Source organism: Phyllobates terribilis, unplaced genomic scaffold, assembly GCF_046119375.1.
Source record: "Phyllobates terribilis strain yellow unplaced genomic scaffold, ASM4611937v1 Scaffold_2__4_contigs__length_985480577, whole genome shotgun sequence".
NCBI classification, from domain to species: domain Eukaryota; kingdom Metazoa; phylum Chordata; class Amphibia; order Anura; family Dendrobatidae; genus Phyllobates; species Phyllobates terribilis.
Window position 1 is genome coordinate 579530907 of NW_027362762.1, and position 17114 is coordinate 579548020.

The 17114-nt window shown below is 44.2% G+C and overlaps 1 protein-coding gene across 6 annotated transcripts in view; it reads left to right on the forward strand.

The window, feature by feature from the left end:
• TADA2A (transcriptional adaptor 2A) overlaps window positions 1-17114 on the forward strand; it is a 193124-nt gene that overhangs the window by 120483 nt on the left and 55527 nt on the right. For all 6 annotated transcript variants that reach the window (XR_012288948.1, XM_073666411.1, XM_073666414.1 and 3 more), the window contains one exon: window positions 1503-1575. Coding sequence is in view for 5 of the 6 variants with exons in the window: in XM_073666411.1 (XP_073522512.1) it covers window positions 1503-1575 (73 nt within the window). In the remaining variant the exon portion in view is untranslated. The remainder of the gene's footprint in view (window positions 1-1502; window positions 1576-17114) is intronic.

Consider the following 17114-nt stretch of genomic DNA (forward strand, 5'->3'; position numbering starts at 1 on the left):
GTCCCGAGCCAGTGGCCGTAGGCCTTGTCAGGTGACGTCCTCTCTGTCCCCTTGGTCCTATATGGTCACCTTTTCAGCGAATGTGTGTGGTTTTGGCTATGGCACTTAGAGATACCGCAGCCTCCAGTTTGCTAGCTGAGCTAGCTGATTCTTTCAGTCCTCCACTAGTCTGGGGCTAGTCCCCTACTGCGACCTGATCCCATCTCCCGACTACGGCCGGCGTGAATTTGGGTACACGGGTGGACTCTGCACTTCCCGTGCCCCTAAGATCGCTTCTCTGTCTCGGGAGCCCTTCTCTGACTCCCTCGCTCCTCTCGTTCTCTCTCCTACTGGGCCCCTCTTACTGGGCCGTCACTATGTCTGGACCCTACTCCTCAACGGTCTTCAGTAACTGGGCCCTTCTAGATGTTTCTACCTGTCTTTTTATACTGTCTGTCATGTGACCCACGTCACTAACTGTCACTCTACATGGTCCCTTCTACCTTCAGTCCTTCCTTGTGTGCTCCCCTAAACTACTTCCTCTACCCACCTCCTCTACCTAGTTCCCTCCTCCAGACAGTGACCAGGCCTGTGCTCTGCCTCAGGAGCAATCTCGCCCTTCCCTACTGGAGTGATGTGGTGTTGGATGTGAGTGGTTGGGTCCCGGGTAGTGCTCCCTCCTTACTTGAGAGTGGGGTACCACACCTCTGGCTGAGATGCAGTACCTCTGTGGCGACTGGACCCGCAGGGGCACCACAAATACATTGGGCAATTATTTTTTTTTTTAAAAATTACTGGACAACTTCTTTAAAGAACTTTCTCTTCTAGTCCTTACCAACTAAGCTTTGCTTATAGTTCTGTTTGGTTATTGCATGGCAGGATTATGTATGTGTAGAACGTGGGAGGGTTAATAGTACCATATTGTGCCCTTATGAGTGTGTACTTATGCTTTCTGTACAGTATGTGGCACCTTTAGTGTGTATAGTATATCTTCTGTCCTTTGAGAGAGTAGCACAATCTGTCATATATACATGGCCAATTTATTTATGTACATGCCTATAAATCCATCTCCCCTTAGAATGAGGACGTTTTATTTTGATATTGGATTGTCCCCATTGATACTAGATTGGCAGACTACTTTCAGCCATGTCACCAAGCATTTTCCAATGCTAACTGCTGTATGTTGCCAGTGTTATAGCCATCCTGTTGGGAGCCAGTCTGCTCTCACTTCTTTGCAGCGTTTTATTGAATTTGGTATCATGACATCCTCATATCTGGTATTGTACAAGGTATTTATTACACATGTTCTGGCAGGATGTAACTACAGGGGGTGCACAGGTAGCAGTTGCACCAAAGCCCTGGTTCAGTAGGGAGCTTAAAGGCCTCTCTCATGCATAGAAAGGCTCCAGTATTTGTGGCTCATGGCAGGTGTAGGTCCTTTAACATATTTGCTCTGGGCCCAGAAGCTACAAGATATGTATATTTTTCTTTTTTTTCTAATTTTTGTCTGTCTTGTTTTTAAGGAGTTTGACAACTATGCAGAATGGGATCTAAGGGATATTGATTTTGTTGAAGATGATTCAGAAATTTTACATGGTAAGCAAACTTCTCAAACGTCTGCCCACCAAAGCTTTACTTTCTGGAACCTGGGTTGCAAAGCTGAAACTGGGCTTAGCTACAGTAATTTAATAGAATCTGTCACCACATTTGACCTATCTAAATTAGGAATATGGACATACAGGTTATAGAATGCTGAAAAAAATCCTACCTGTCTGTCTCATATCAGATGTGTTGTTGAGAAATCATCTTTTGCCACTTTATATAAATAACCTCTTCCAGGCTATGGAGAGGATGTTGCCTGGAAGATAACTCTGCTTCCAGAGCTTATTCTACATGAAGGGGGAGTTACCAGTGTGATGTGTAATGGCCGCTCTCTGCTCTCCTGATCTCACTGCAGAGCTGTGCGTGATTATAAGGCCACAGCCCCACTATCAGTATTTGGTCAGTGTTCGGTCAGTATTTTTTTTCAGGAGTGGGAGCCAAAACCAGGAGTGGGTGATAAATGCAGAATTGGTGACTTGTTTCTATTATACCTTTTCTCTGATTTTTCCTCTCCTGAATTTGGCTCCAATTCCTGAGAAAGAGAAAATATACTGACCAAATACTGACCAAATACTGATAGTGGGGCCGTGGCCTAACTGACATATCTGCAGGTTCCTCTCAGCTTCAGCTTCCATCTCATAGGCAGGCAGTGTTGTAATATTGTTGCAATACAGCAGAGCTGAGAGCTGAGCAAAAAATGTTTGCTAGAAGACCAGGTTAATTTCTTTTGTTCTTTGTTAGCTACTTGTCTCCCTGGTAACTCCCCTTCATAAAAAATAAGATCTTGAGGCGGAGTTATCTTCCAGGCAGCGACATCCCCATAACTTGGAAGAGGTCATTTACAGTCCTACTCATCATTATTGGCACCCATGAAGATTAAGTACATAATGTGGAATATCTCCTGAAAACAAATGAATCAAGTGAAACAGTTTTTTGTATAGAGAACTCGTGTTAAATACAAAAGAGCAAATGATAAACAATTTAAAACAAAAAACAATGGGAGGGAGAAATAGAAAAACCTTTACATTAATTTAGTATGGAAACACATTTTAACTCTTCTGTGGTAAGTCACAAAGAGATTCACTTGTGATTGTCGGTGCCCATGTGACGTGAATTAGCCAATGAATGATTATTTTAGTGTTTTAAAAAAGCCACATGGTAGGCTCTGTTCCTTTTCGAGCTGTTTGAGGACATCAGAACTGCTATTAGCAAACACAAGACTTCCAAATGGTATATGGCAATCTCCAAAGACCTTGGTATCCCACTTTCAACAGTGCGCAATGTTATTAAGAAGTTTGCCAAAAATGGAACTGCCAAGAACCCCCCTGGACGTGGGGGAAAGAGGAAACCTGACAAGAGATGTCTTCGAAGATTGATGCGAATGGTGGAAAAAACACCACGTCAAACATCCAAAGACCTGAAGGCCAACTTGGAGCAGTCTAGGGGCATGGTTTCAACAAGTACCATACGCCGCACATTACACCAAGCAGAGCTTTATGGGCAAAGGCCAAGGTAGAAACCATTGCTGAAGAAAAGACATAAAAAGGAATGACTGATCTTTGCCAAAGAGTACCGTAACAAACCACAATCCTTCTAAGAAAGTGTTCTGTGGACAGATGAAACAAAAATAGAACTTTTTGGCAATGCAGAGCAAGTTTGTTTAAAGACGGCGCAATGAAGGTTATAAGGAAAAGAACACCTTACCAACAGTTAAGCATGGTGGAGAATCCTTAATACTGTGGGGTTGCTTTGCTGCGTTTTCTACTGGGCATGGGGAGCAGTGAATATTAATTTTCTTAAGCAGCGGGGACAGTGTAGGCTGCCGTAGCCGCTGCTGCCTCCTGTACCCCGCTCCTCCGCCCTGCTGCCCCCCCCCCATAACCCCACCACCCACAGCAACAAAACAGTATAGAATAGAAGGTTCAGAATATAAGACGCACACCCCCACTTTCCTCCAAAATTTTTTAGGAAAAAAGTGCGTCTTATAGTCCGAAAAATACGGTAATTAAAAAATCCTGAGGATATAACTTTGATACATGTCCATTTATTTCTGAAGGTATTGTACAGGGTGCCAATAATGGTGAGCAGCACTGTATATAAAGTGATAAAAGATGATTTCTCAACAACAAGGCATCTGATATGAGACATACAGGTAGGACTTTTTTCAGCAGTCTGTAACCTGTATGCCCATATTAAAAGTTTAAATAGATCAAATATTGTGACAGATTTACTTTAAAGAAACATCTAAAAATGTGGTTGCCATGTTAATGGATTGTCCACTACTCAGACATCTCCTTGTTAATCACTATATTCCCCCATCTAAAACAATAACAGCTTGTTTTCACCACCAGCGCAGGCTTTGCTCCTGCGATACCAGGGCTCACGTGACGTCATTATATCATGTGAGATCTGCTGCCAATCAGCGGATGCTTCACTTTCACTTCCTTTGTACGAAACTGGCATCCAGAGAAACTGCCAGCAGCAGCAGTTCTGACTCCTTCACCGGGAGACCCAGTGCCAACATTGGTGGAATGGCGCACCCACTGGAGGCGGCCGCAGGCTGTTATTATTTTACATGGTGGAATAAAGCGATTGAGAGCGGGTTGTCGGAGTAGTGGAAATGAAAAACATTTATTGTAAAATAAAGAAACGTGTAAACTAGACTGACTGGTGGTGCTGCTTATAATAAACCTGTGTGAACAACTGAACCATTTACAGAAAATGTGTTCCACATTTTACCTACCTGGATCAGGCGCTATAGGGAGTATTAGTGCTTTACTACATTTTGTTATATATTGTAAATTGTCTCTTCAGAGAGGAAGAGGACGGCAACTCTAGTGCCACCTATAGGAAGTAGCAATCCTAAAAGTCAATAGTGACCCTGTAATGAGCCTTTAACATGACCTGGGATATAAGCCAGAACCAGAATCTCAATTTGCAGACACTGTGTTTCAAGGTACTGCCGCTCGTCAGTGCAGTGTGAGATCTGGTTTGGCTGGGTGAGAGGCGTCAGACGGTATCTAAGGGGTAACATTTCTCCTTGTGGAGAGCGACATGTTAAGCATGTCACAGTGAGGAGACTTTTAAAGCCGCAATGCTCCTCTGGGAAATATGCAAATTGTCTCTAAAGAGAGCAAGAGGACCAGAACTCTAGTGTCACCTACAGGAGGTAGAAATCCTAAAAGTCAATAGTGACCCTTTAACAAGATAGCTACTTCCTGTAGGTGGCACTAGAGTTCTGGTCCTCTTCCTCTCTGAAGAGACAATTTGCATATTTCCCAGAGGAGCATTGCGGCTTTAAAAGTCTCCTCACTGTGACATGCTTACCATGTTGTTCTACCCAAGGAGAAATGTTACCCATTATATATTGTAATTTACTATGCAGTAAGCTCCCATGCGCCCTCCAGTGGCAGCTGCAGGCCAGTTTTGGCCTTAAAGGGAACAGCGATTCTGCCACTGTTTTTTGTTTAAAAGTTTCATTTTCCACTGTTCACAAATTTATGCTACACAAATGGTGTTCATTTTATTCTGTAGGTCAGTAAAAATATAGCAAAAGCAAATTGATATAGTTATACAGTCATGGCCAAAAGTATTGAGAATGAGACAAATAGTAATTTTTCCAAAGTTTACTGCTTCATTTTTTGTAATGGCAATTTGCATATACTCCTGAATGTCAAAGAGTGATCAGCTTAACAGCAATTACTGTACTTGTAAAGTCAATATTTGCCCAGAAAATGAACTTTAACCCCCAAAACACATTTCAACATCATTGCAGTCCTGCCTTAAAAGGAGCAGCTAACATCGTTTTAGTGATTGATCCATTAACACAGGTGTGGGTGCTGATGAGGACAGGGCTGGCGATCAATCAGTCATGATTAAGTAAGAATGACATCACTGGACACTTTAAAAGGAGGCTGGTTCTTGGTATCATTGTTTCTCTTCAGTTAACCATGGTTATCTCTAAAGAAACACGTGCAGCCATCATTGCACTGCACAAAAATGGCCTAACAGGGAATAGTATCGCAGCTACAAAGATGGCACCTCAGTCAACAATCTATCGCATCATCAAGAACTTCAAGGAGAGAGCTTCCATTGTTGTCAAAAAGGCTCCAGGGCGCCCAAGAAAGACCAGCAAGCGCCAGGACCGTATCTTAAAACTGTTTCAGCTGCGGGATCGGACTACCAGCAGTGCCGAACTTGCTCAGGAATGGCAGCAGGCTGGTGTGAGTGCTTCTGCACGCACTGTGAGGCGGAGACTCTTTGAGCAAGGGCTGGTTTCAAGGAGGGCAGCAAAGAAGCCACTTCTCTCCAGAAAAAACATCAGGGACCGACTGATATTCTGCAAAAGGTACAGGGAGTGGACTGCTGAGGACTGGGGCAAAGTCATTTTCTCTGATGAATCCCCTTTTCGATTGTTTGGGACATCTGGAAAACAGCTTATTCGGAGAAGAAGAGGTGAGCGCTACCACCAGTCTTGTCTCATGCCAACTGTAAAGCATCCTGAAACATTCATGTGTGGGGTTGCTTCTCAGCCAAGGGAATCTGCTCACTCACAGTCTTGCCTAAAAACACAGCCATGAATAAAGAATGGTACCATAATGTCCTCCAAGAGCAACTTCTCCCAACCGTCCAAGAGCAGTTTGACGCCCAACAATGCCTTTTTCAGCATGATGGAGCACCTTGCCATAAAGCAAAGGTGATAACTAAATGGCTCATGGAACAAAACATAGAGATTTTGGGTCCATGGCCTGGAAACTCCCCAGATCTTAATCCCATTGAGAACTTGTGGTCAATCATCAAGAGACGGGTGGACAAACAAAAACCAACAAATTCTGGCAAAATGCAAGCATTGATTATGCAAGAATGGACTGCTATCAGTCAGGATTTGGTCCGAAAGTTTGAGAGCATGCCAGGGAGAATTACAGAGGTCTTGAAGAAGAAGGGGCAACACTGCAAATATTGACTTGCTGCATTAACTCATTCTAACTGTCAATACAACCTATTGGTACTCATAATATGATTGCAATTATATTTCTGTATGTGATATAAACATCAGACAAACACTAATAAAAACCAGAGGCCAGCAGGTCATGTGAAAATATAATTTTGGTGTCATTCTCAAAACTTTTGGCCATGACTGTATATGTTTTTTATTATTTTGAACAATGAATGAACACTTGGAAAAAAAATCACTTGTTTTTGTGTTGCCATATTCTGAGGGCCCTAAGAATTACAATATTTTGTCAGCAAAGTTGTGTGAGTTTTGCTTGTCAAGGCATAGATTTTATTGTTACCCTTTTGCAGTACATTCAAGCTTTGATGAATTTTTATTACACTCTTTGGGAGGTAAAATTAACCATTTTCTTACTGGGCTATTTTCCGTTTTTTCATTTTAGTTTTTTCCTACCCTTCTTCCAAGATCCATAACTTTTTTATTTTTTCTTCCACATAGCCATGTGAGCACTTGTTTTTTGTGGGACAAGTTGTACTTTTGAATGACACCATTATTTTATCATTTAATGTGGGAAAAAAAATCCAAGTGTGTTGAAATTCCAAAAAAGTGCCATTCCACAATTGTTTTGAGTTTTTTTTATTTACCACGTTCATTAAACGGTAAAATTGATCTGGCAATATGATTCTACAGGTCAGTACAATTACGTAGATACATCTTTTTTATTTAAGTTGTAAAAAAAATCTAAAATTTGGAAAAAAATAAATGAATAATTTTGCTTTTGTTTTCATTTTCCAAGATGTTTTCCGTTTTCTTGATACCTGCTGGGTAAGGACTTGCCTTTTTTGTGGCCTGAGCTGACATTTTTTACTGATACCATTTTGAGATAGATGCAATGTTTTGGTCACCTGTTATTGCAATGTTGCAGTGGCTGAAAAAAAAACCCCGTAATTCTAGTGTACCAATTTTTCTTCTCATTACTCCATTTCCCAAACTGATTTATTTTATATTTTGATTTATCGGATATTCTCTGAACGCAGCAATACCAAATTAATTATTTTTTATTTTATTTTTAATAGAACAAAAGGGGGGTGATTTCAACTTTTGTGGGGATTTGTTTTTTTTCTCACTTTTCACTCTACTTGTTAGTCTCCTTAGGGGACTTGAAGTTGCGAACAACCAATAGCTTGTACTCTACATACCAGTGTATGAGCACTGCTATGTATAGTTAAAAATATAGTTAAAATCACAATCTCCTATGAACCCTAGCTAAACGCTGGCTTTCATAAGAGTATTGTAATGACAAGCACAGAGATCTTCAGCAGACCCTTGGCTGTCTTGGCAAACCATCAGCACCCCGCAATCATGTCACGGGGGCATGGTATGATGGCCCCCGGTCGGCGCCTTTTAAATGCTTCTGCCAAAAGATTGACAGCAGTATTTAACAGGTCAACATCCACGACGGCCTGCTGTTAGAGGCAGATGATGGCTGAATAAATCAGCTATCATCTCCTGGGAAAGATGCAAGCTCTGCATGCGAGCCTTCATCCAAATATGGACACGACATATGACTTGGGACGTACAGTTATGTCGTGAAGGGGTTAAAAAAAAAATTAAATTAATTTACATTTTTTGTTTTTTTTAAAACCGTTTGTATTGTTATTTTGCAGAAAAAATACTTTTTAAAAATAATCTAGTGTTTTTTTTTTTCTCGTAGTATTCTGGTTCCCGAACTTTTTTCAAATTTTTTTTACAAGTTATAGAAGGGTTTGTTGTTTTGGTAAAAAGCCTTTGTTCGGCCTCCTTGTTTCCATCAGCACCCCATAATACTACCACAGAGGTACCAATGGGCGATAGAGAGGGAGTCATTTTCCTTTGTCAAATTACTGACTCGCCATTGTCAACAGTGATGGCAGCATCTGAGGAATTAAAGCTGTACTCCGTGGAGATAAAAAAAAAAAAAATTGTAATAGCCATGCCACTATTGGAATGACGTGAATAGTACTGTTTTCCACCCTCACACTATCTGTAATTCTGTGCAAGGCTGCATTTGCTCCTCACTGCACCCCCTCCCTTATGGGACATTATGTCACATATCAGGGGGCGTAGCCTGCTACCTGCTAGTAGCGTCTGCCACCTGATACCATCTGCTTGTGTGTGATCCGATATTATCAGGGGGATAGCTGCTGCTAATAGCAACTGGAAGCAGGCTACTCCCTCACCATGCCAGTATTGGACCACATACAAGCAGATAGCATCAGGGGGCTGGTTGCTGCTACTAGCATGGAGCATAAGGGAGAGGTAGCAGTGAGGAGCAGCTGCAGCATGACATAGAATTACAGGTAGTGTGAGGGGCGTGGGGATAGCACTATTCATGTTATCCTAATAGCTTATGAAGGTATGTCCATTACAATAATTGTTTTTCTCCCCCGAGTACCCGTTTAAAGTGCTGCGATCTGAGCTCGCTCTGAGTCCAACAGATGCAGCAGAAGCTTAGCTGTGTATAACCACTGGCTCCAACTGCAGATGGCACTATTACAACTCCTGTGCCCATGCTTCCTTCTCTGTAATGTGTCTTTAGGTTAAGTGCCCACGTAGCGTTTTTGCGGCGTTTTTACGGCTGCGAAAACGCTTGTAAAACAGTCTGCCATGCAAAGTAATGTGAATTCGGATGTGCTGTGCACATGATGCGCTAATTAGCGCGCCGAATTCGCATTACGTTGCAAAACGCAGCCTGAACATTTCTACCACGATTACGCTGCAAATTCGCGGCCATTGAGGAACATTGAAACGCAGCAAACCCGCAGGTATATGTGGATTTGCTGCGTTTCAATTAAATTCAATGGCCGCGAATGTGCAGCGTAATCGCGGTGCGTGTGGTACCCGGGATGAAGAGGAGACTACAACTCCTCTTCATCCTGGCTACCACGCGGTGAAAAAAAGAAATAAAAAAGTAAAAAATAAACAAAACCTGTATATTCACCTCTCCGGCGGCCCCCGATCTGCTCCCGATTGCGTCCTTTCTCCTTGGCGTCCCGAGGTGTACTGTCAGGACCTGCGGTGACGTCATTTAGTCACCTGATGGTCACGTGATGGTCGCTTGACCATCAGCTGACTAAATGCGTCATCGCAGGTCCTGACAGTACACTGCGGGACGCCGAAGAGAGAAGATCGCAGGATCGCTGATGGGAAGAGACTGGAGGAGACCGGAGAGGTGAGTATACAGGTTTTTTTTTATTTTTAACGTTTTAATTCTCTTTTTTTTTTTAAATATAGATGCTGCATTTAAAGCATCAGTTGTTCACACATTATAAATCCATGCCGGTTGCATGGATTTATATTGTGTGACCAACTTGTCAAGCACTTTTCCAAGTGATGCTCAAAATCGCTTGGAAAACTGCTTGAAAAAACGCATGCGAAAACGCTGAAAAAACGCTTCTCTCTGGCAGACAAAACGCATGGAAATCTGCATGCTTTTTTATTCGGTCGCCCATGACAGCACCACGTGAGAGAGAGGATCCGCCCATCAAGGACAGGAAACCTACAGGTTAAAAAGGGCGGCCCTCTCTTCCCGCCTCAGTTTAGGTTTCCTGTCCATGATGGGGGACCTTGCAGAAGATGGACTCCTGTCCCAGAGAGGGCCACAGCAGGTGGTTGGAGCCGGTCCGTCCCGGTCCTCTGGAGACGCCACGGCAGGGCTCAGTGGGGCGCCTCCGTGAGCGTTGCGGCGGGCGCGACATCGCTTCACGGGAGGTAGATGACCGCCAGGTGTGGGGCCGCTAGCGGGCTTCCTCCCCCCTGCTACAGCTTGCAGGAGATCCAGGTCGCGCCGGCGGCGCACGTGACGGGCGGGACCTTCTGACGCGACTTCCGGTGCGCCGGGCAGGAAGCCCTGTGACGTCACCGGAAGGGGCGGGGCTCGTTTGAATTTTTTGGCGCGAGCAGCTGAACGCCGGGGGATTGAGGACCTGGCGGCGAGGAGCCCACCTGGATCCCACCTGGACCTGGGGAGGAAGACCAAGGAGCAGGTAATGCCCTCCTGGAGAAAAAAAAAAGGAAACACACACCCACACATGGTACCGGTATGGCCAGTATATAAAGGGTCTGGTAACATACAGAGGTGCTTCCCAGCCCATTCTTACATTGAAAGCTATGGAAGATTCTCAGGAGCTGTCACCTAGGCAACAACATCTGCTGCAGGAGCAGCCCTCTGGGGAGCCCTCACAGCTAGTGGCGCAGCGTCATTCCCGGCTAGGGTCTGGTCGTGCAGCTAGAAGAGCTACCACTAAGAGCAGGAAGGACGGTCCGGTGCGGCGTGATTCCTCGCCATGCATGCTGGATTCTTCTGCTTCTACGGTACCGAAGGTTCTGTGGGGTGAGTGGAATCTTCGTGAAAGTTCTACTAATGTTTCCTCCTTCTTTCTATCTATGACTTTCTTTTCTTGCTGATGCATCTGTGGACTCGGTGAGGTTGGCAGCAAAGTCAGCAGCACTGTCAAATGCGGCTCGGCGAGCCTTGTGGATTAAAAGCTGGCCAGGGGATTTACAGACTAAGTCCAGACTGTGTACAATCCCGTGTGAAGGGGAATACCTCTTTGGTCAGACCATGGACGACTTATTGGAGAAAGCGGGGGGACCCTAAGAAGGGGTTTCCATCAGTACCTCTACCCTCCTTTAAGAGATCGTTCCGGAAGAGGAAATTTTTCCGGAAGAGATATTTCAGGGAGCAAGACAAGTCTGATGAAAGAGGTCGAAAAGTTCTTCCCCAGAACGCCAGGCTGCCCTCGTTTCGGAAGTACAAACCCTAATAAGAAGGCACGTCCTGATTGAGGTTCTGGAAGCTGAAAAGGGTCTTGGTTTCTACTCCCCGCTCTTCTTGATTCCGAAACCGGATGGAAGTTTCAGGACAATTATAAATCTGAAATCCCTGAATAATTTCCTTAAAATACACACCTTTAAAATGGAGTCTTTAAAATCCGTAATAAAGTTACTTTTTCCCCACTGCTATATGGTAGTGCTCGATCTCAAAGATGCGTATTACCATATCCCAATTCATAGTGATTACCAGAAATACTTGAGGCTGGCCATTGAAATAGACGGGGTGGTTAAACACTTCCAATACACTGCACTCCCCTTCGGTTTAGCTATAGCCCCACGGGTTTTTACTAAAGTAATGGCGGAAGTTATGGCCCATATAAGAGAAAGGGACATTCTAATTATCCCTTACCTGGATGATCTCCTGATAGTGGGGAATTCGTTGGTTCAGTGCGAGACCCACCTGCAGGAGACCATGTCGGTCTTAAAGAGTTTGGGGTGGTTTCTAAATTTAGAAAAGTCTAGACTATCTCAACTCAAGGTACAACAATATCTGGGGGTCATATTAGATTCCAGGAAACAGCTACAGTGCTGGCCAAAAGTATTGGCACCCCTGCAATTCTGTCAGATAATACTCAGTTTCTTCCTGAAAATGATTGCAATCACAAATTCTTTGGTATTATTCTCTTCATTTAATTTGTCTTCAATGAAAAAAACACAAAAAGAATTGTCCTAAAGCCAAATTGGATATAATTCCACACCAAACCTAAAAAAGGGGGTGGACAAAAGTATTGGCACCCTTTGAAAATCATGTGATGCTTCTCTAATTCGTGTAATTAACAGCACCTGTAACTTACCTGTGGCACCTTACCAGGTGTTGGCAATAACTAAATCACACTTGCAGCCAGTTAACATCGATTAAAGTTGACTCAACCTCTGTCCTGTGTCCTTGTGTGTACCACATTGAGCATGGAGAAAAGAAAGAAGACCAAAGAACTGTCTGAGGACTTGAGAAACCAAATTGTGAGGAAGCATGAGCAATCTCAAGGCTACAAGTCCATCTCCAAAGACCTGAATGTTCCTGTGTCTTCCGTGCGCGGTGTCATCAAGAAGTTTAAAGCTCATGGCATTGTGGCTAACCTCCCTAGATGTGGACGGAAAATAAAAATTGACGAGAGATTTCAACGCAAGATTGTGCGGATGGTGGATAAAGAACCTCGACTAACATCCAAACAAGTTCTAGCTGCCCTGCAGTCCGAGGGTACAACAGTGTCAACCCGTACTATCCATCGGCGTCTGAATGAAAAGGGACTGTATGGTAGGATACCCAGGAAGACCCCACTTCTTACCCCGAGACATAAAAAAGCAAGGCTGGAGTTTGCCAAAACTTAACTGAGAAAGCCTAAAACGTTTTGGAAGAATGTTCTCTGGTCAGATGAGACAAAAGTAGAGCTTTTTGGGAAAAAGCATCAACATAGAGTGTACAGGAAAAAAAAAGATGCATTCAAAGAAAAGAACACGGTCCCTACAGTCAAACATGGCGGAGGTTCCCTGATGTTTTGGGGTTGCTTTGCTGCCTCTGGCACTGGACTGCTTGATCGTGTGCATGGCATTATGAAGTCTGAAGACTACCAACAAATTTTGCAGCATAATGTAGGGCCCAGTGTGAGAAAACTGGGTCTCCATCAGAGGTCATAGGTCTTTCAGCAGGACAATGACCCATAACACACTTCCAAAAGCACTATAAAATGGTTTGAGAGAAAGCACTGGAGACTTCTAAGGTGGCCAGCAATGAGTCCAGACCTGAATCCCATAGAACACCTGTAGAGAGATCTCAAAATGGCAGTTTGGAGAAGGCACCCTTCAAATATCAGGAACCTGGAGCAGTTTGCCGAAGAAGAATGGTCTACAATTCCAGCAGAGCATTGTAAGAAACTCATTGATGGTTACCGGAAGCGGTTGTTCGCAGTTATTTTGGCTAAAGGTTGTGCAACCAAGTATTAGGCTGAGGGTGCCAATACTTTTGTCCGGCCCTTTTTTGGAGTTTTGTGTGACATGATCAATGATTTGATTTTTGCTTCATTCTCTTTTGTGTTTTTTCCTTGCAAGCAAATTAAATGAAGAGAATAATACCAAAGAATTTGTGATTGCAATCATTTTCAGGAAGAAACTGAGTATTATCTGACAGAATTGCAGGGGTGCCAATACTTTTGGCCAGCACTGTATGTTGTCTTCCAGAAGAGAAAATTGATAGAATCCGGGAGTTGGTAGAACAATGTATACGTAAACCTTCTATGTCACTATTGGGAACCTTCACCTCCACTTTTCCTGCGGTTCGTTGGTCACAATTGCATTCAAGAGCCTTTCAGTGGGATGTGTTGTACAATAACGCAGCTTTAGAGGGGCATCTAGACCGTAGGTTTACGCTAGGTCCTCGTGCCATATGGTCCCTTCGTTGGTGGTTAAGACAAGACAATCTTGCTAAAGGGGTTCCCTGGGAATGTAGTCCAACTGTAGTCTTGTCCACTGATGCAAGTGCTACAGGTTGGGGAGCTCACTTTGAAGGGAAATTAGTGCAGGGAACCTGGTCAAGCAGTGAGCAACAGTTGTCATCTAATGTTAAGGAACTTCTGGCGGTGCAGCATGCGTTCAACGAGTTCCTTATATATTTACAGGACCAGCATGTCCGTGTACTCTCGGACAATCGAGTCACGGTAGCTTACATAAACCACCAAGAGGGAACCCGCTCAAGAAACTTGATGAGGGTAGCGAACGCACTTCTGCTGAAAGCCGAAGATCACTGTCTCTCTCTTTCGGCTACTCATCTAAAAGGCAAGGAAAACATCACAGCGGATTTCCTCAGCCGTACTTCTGTAAAAGAGGGAGAGTAGTCCCTAAATACACAAATATTCTCCAGAATCGTAGAATTGTGGGGCCTTCCGACTGTGGACTTATTCGCAACAAGAGCCAATCGGAAAGTGGAAAATTTTTGTTCCTTAGACCCCAGAGAAGGACCCCTGGCAGTGGACGCCTTCATGGTTCCCTGGAGATTTCCTCTGGCATATGCCTTCCCTCCCATGATCCTTCTCCCAGCAGTGATCAGTAAGATCAGGGCAGACCGGGCCAGAGTGATACTCATATGTCCCTTTTGGCCCAAAAGACCGTGGTTCCCTTGTCTCCGGAAGATGTCCATATCAGATCCCTGGGTTCTTCCGGAGATTCCGGACCTCCTCACTCAAGGGCCACTTTCCCATTCCTTATATATTTACAGAACCAGCATGTCCGTGTACTCTCGGACAATCAAGTCACGGTAGCTTACATAAACCACCAAGGGGGAACCCGCTCAAGAAACTTGATGAGGGTAGCGAACGCACTTCTGCTGAAAGCCGAAGATCACTGTCTCTCTCTTTCGGCTACTCATCTAAAAGGCAAGGAAAACATCACAGCGGATTTCCTCAGCCGTACTTCTGTAAAAGAGGGAGAGTGGTCCCTAAATACACAAATATTCTCCAGAATCGTAGAATTGTGGGGCCTTCCGACTGTGGACTTATTCGCAACAAGAGCCAATCGGAAAGTGGAAAATTTTTGTTCCTTAGACCCCAGAGAAGGACCCCTGGCAGTGGACGCCTTAATGGTTCCCTGGAGATTTCCTCTGGCATATGCCTTCCCTCCCATGATCCTGCTCCCAGCAGTGATAAGAAAGATCAGGGCAGACCGGGCCAGAGTGATACTCATATGTCCCTTTTGGCCCAAAAGACCGTGGTTCCCTTGTCTCCGGAAGATGTCCATATCAGATCCCTGGGTTCTTCCGGAGATTCCGGACCTCCTCACTCAAGGGCCACTTTCCCATCCTCCAACCCCGAGTCTATATTTGACGGCGTGGAATTTGAGAGGGTGTTATTGACCAACAAAGGATTCCCCGCAAATGTAGTGAATACTCTCCTGGCTAGCAGAAAACCTGTTACCACCCGTATTTATGCCAGGACCTGGAGGAAGTTTCTGTCTTTTGCAGAAGTTAAGGTGGAGGAGGGGCCCCCTATTGGGAAAATTCTGGAATTTCTGCAGCGAGGCTTAGAATTAGGTCTCACTACCAGTACCTTGAAAGTACAGGTGTCGGCGTTGGGAGCTTTATTTTCTTCCAATATTGCAGATAACTATTGGATAGCCCGTTTTTTAAAAGCTTCCTTTAGGTGTAGACCCATTACCAAGGTAAAGATGTCTCCCTGGGATTTGAATTTTATCTTAGATGCCTTGACCAGTCCTCCTTTTGAGCCACTAGATTTAGTCTCCCCCAAAATTATTTTCCTAAAGACAGTCCTGTTAGTAGCCCTAACTTCAGCCAGGAGAATCAGTGACCTACAGGCCCTTTCAATATGCCCTCCATTTACGCAAATTCTGGACGATAGGATTATATTAAAACCTGATCCAGCCTTTCTTCCTAAAGTGGCCACTCGATTCCATAGAACCCAGGAAATAGTTCTCCCAACTTTTTGCTTTCCACCCAAAAACCAAAAAGAGGAGAGACTTCACACTTTAGACGTTAGGAGGTGCGTACTAAGGTACTTAGAAGTATCACGTGGCTTTAGAAAGGATAAGTCCCTATTTATTTGCTATCAGGGGGCTAGGAAGGGTTGTAAGGCCTCAAAGGCTACAATCGCTAGATGGATCAAGGAGGCCATTTCCCTCGCATACTCCTCAGGGGATAAAGAGATACCGGAGGGATTGAGGGCGCATTCTACCAGAGCGGTATCAACCTCCTGGGCGGAGAAGACAGGGCTTTCCATTGAGGAAATTTGTAAGGCTGCCACTTGGTCTTCTCCCTCTACTTTCTATAGGCACTATAGATTGGATCTGGGTGGCTCTGCAGATCTCACTTTCGGGAGAAGGGTGCTTCAAGCTGTGGTCCCTCCCTAATTTCCTTCGTCTCTGTAATTCTCTCACGTGGTGCTGTCATGGGCGACCGAATAAAGCCTTAGTTACTTACCGGTAACGGGATTTTTCGGAGCCCATGACAGCACCTTTATATTCCCTCCCTTCACTGGTGTTGTGCACTCCTGTAGATTTGATTTCTTTTTGTGCACCCTTGCGGGAAATTGATGAAAAGTAATGTACTTAATGTGATTATGTTTTGTTATAACTAACCTTGGCGGTACTCTCATGCTCTGTTAACTAAACCGAGGCGGGAAGAGAGGGCCGCCCTTTTTAACCTGTAGGTTTCCTGTCCTTGATGGGCGGATCCTCTCTCTCGTGGTGCTGTCATGGGCTCCGAAAAATCCCGTTACCGGTAAGTAACTAAGGCTTTTCCTGCCAGAGAGAGGCAAAAACGCTCTGCATCAAATCTGCTACGTGGGCACATAGCCTTAAGTCAGATTGCAGGAAAGCAATTGCAATCTCGACATACAGTTACATAATTTCATGGGAAGGGGTTAAATCTGTCTATGCAGACTCCTAGAGGAGTTCTCCGAGAAATGTAATAAAATAAATAATACACATATATTAAACATTTTTCTAAATACCTTTTATAATACAAAAAGGTCTGCTTTATCTACTGCACTCTGTCAGGATTACAAGATGACAGCTGCCATCCATCACAACACTAAATCTGAGGACGGGTGCAGGATGGGCTGCATGGAGCACTAAACAGAGGTCATATCAGAGCAGTGTACATTCCTCTGTTCAGTCAACCTGACAGGACACTGAGCGAGCAGGTCTAAAGGAGTAGATAGACACCATTATTTAGCTGGCTGAGAATGAACATCCATCTCAG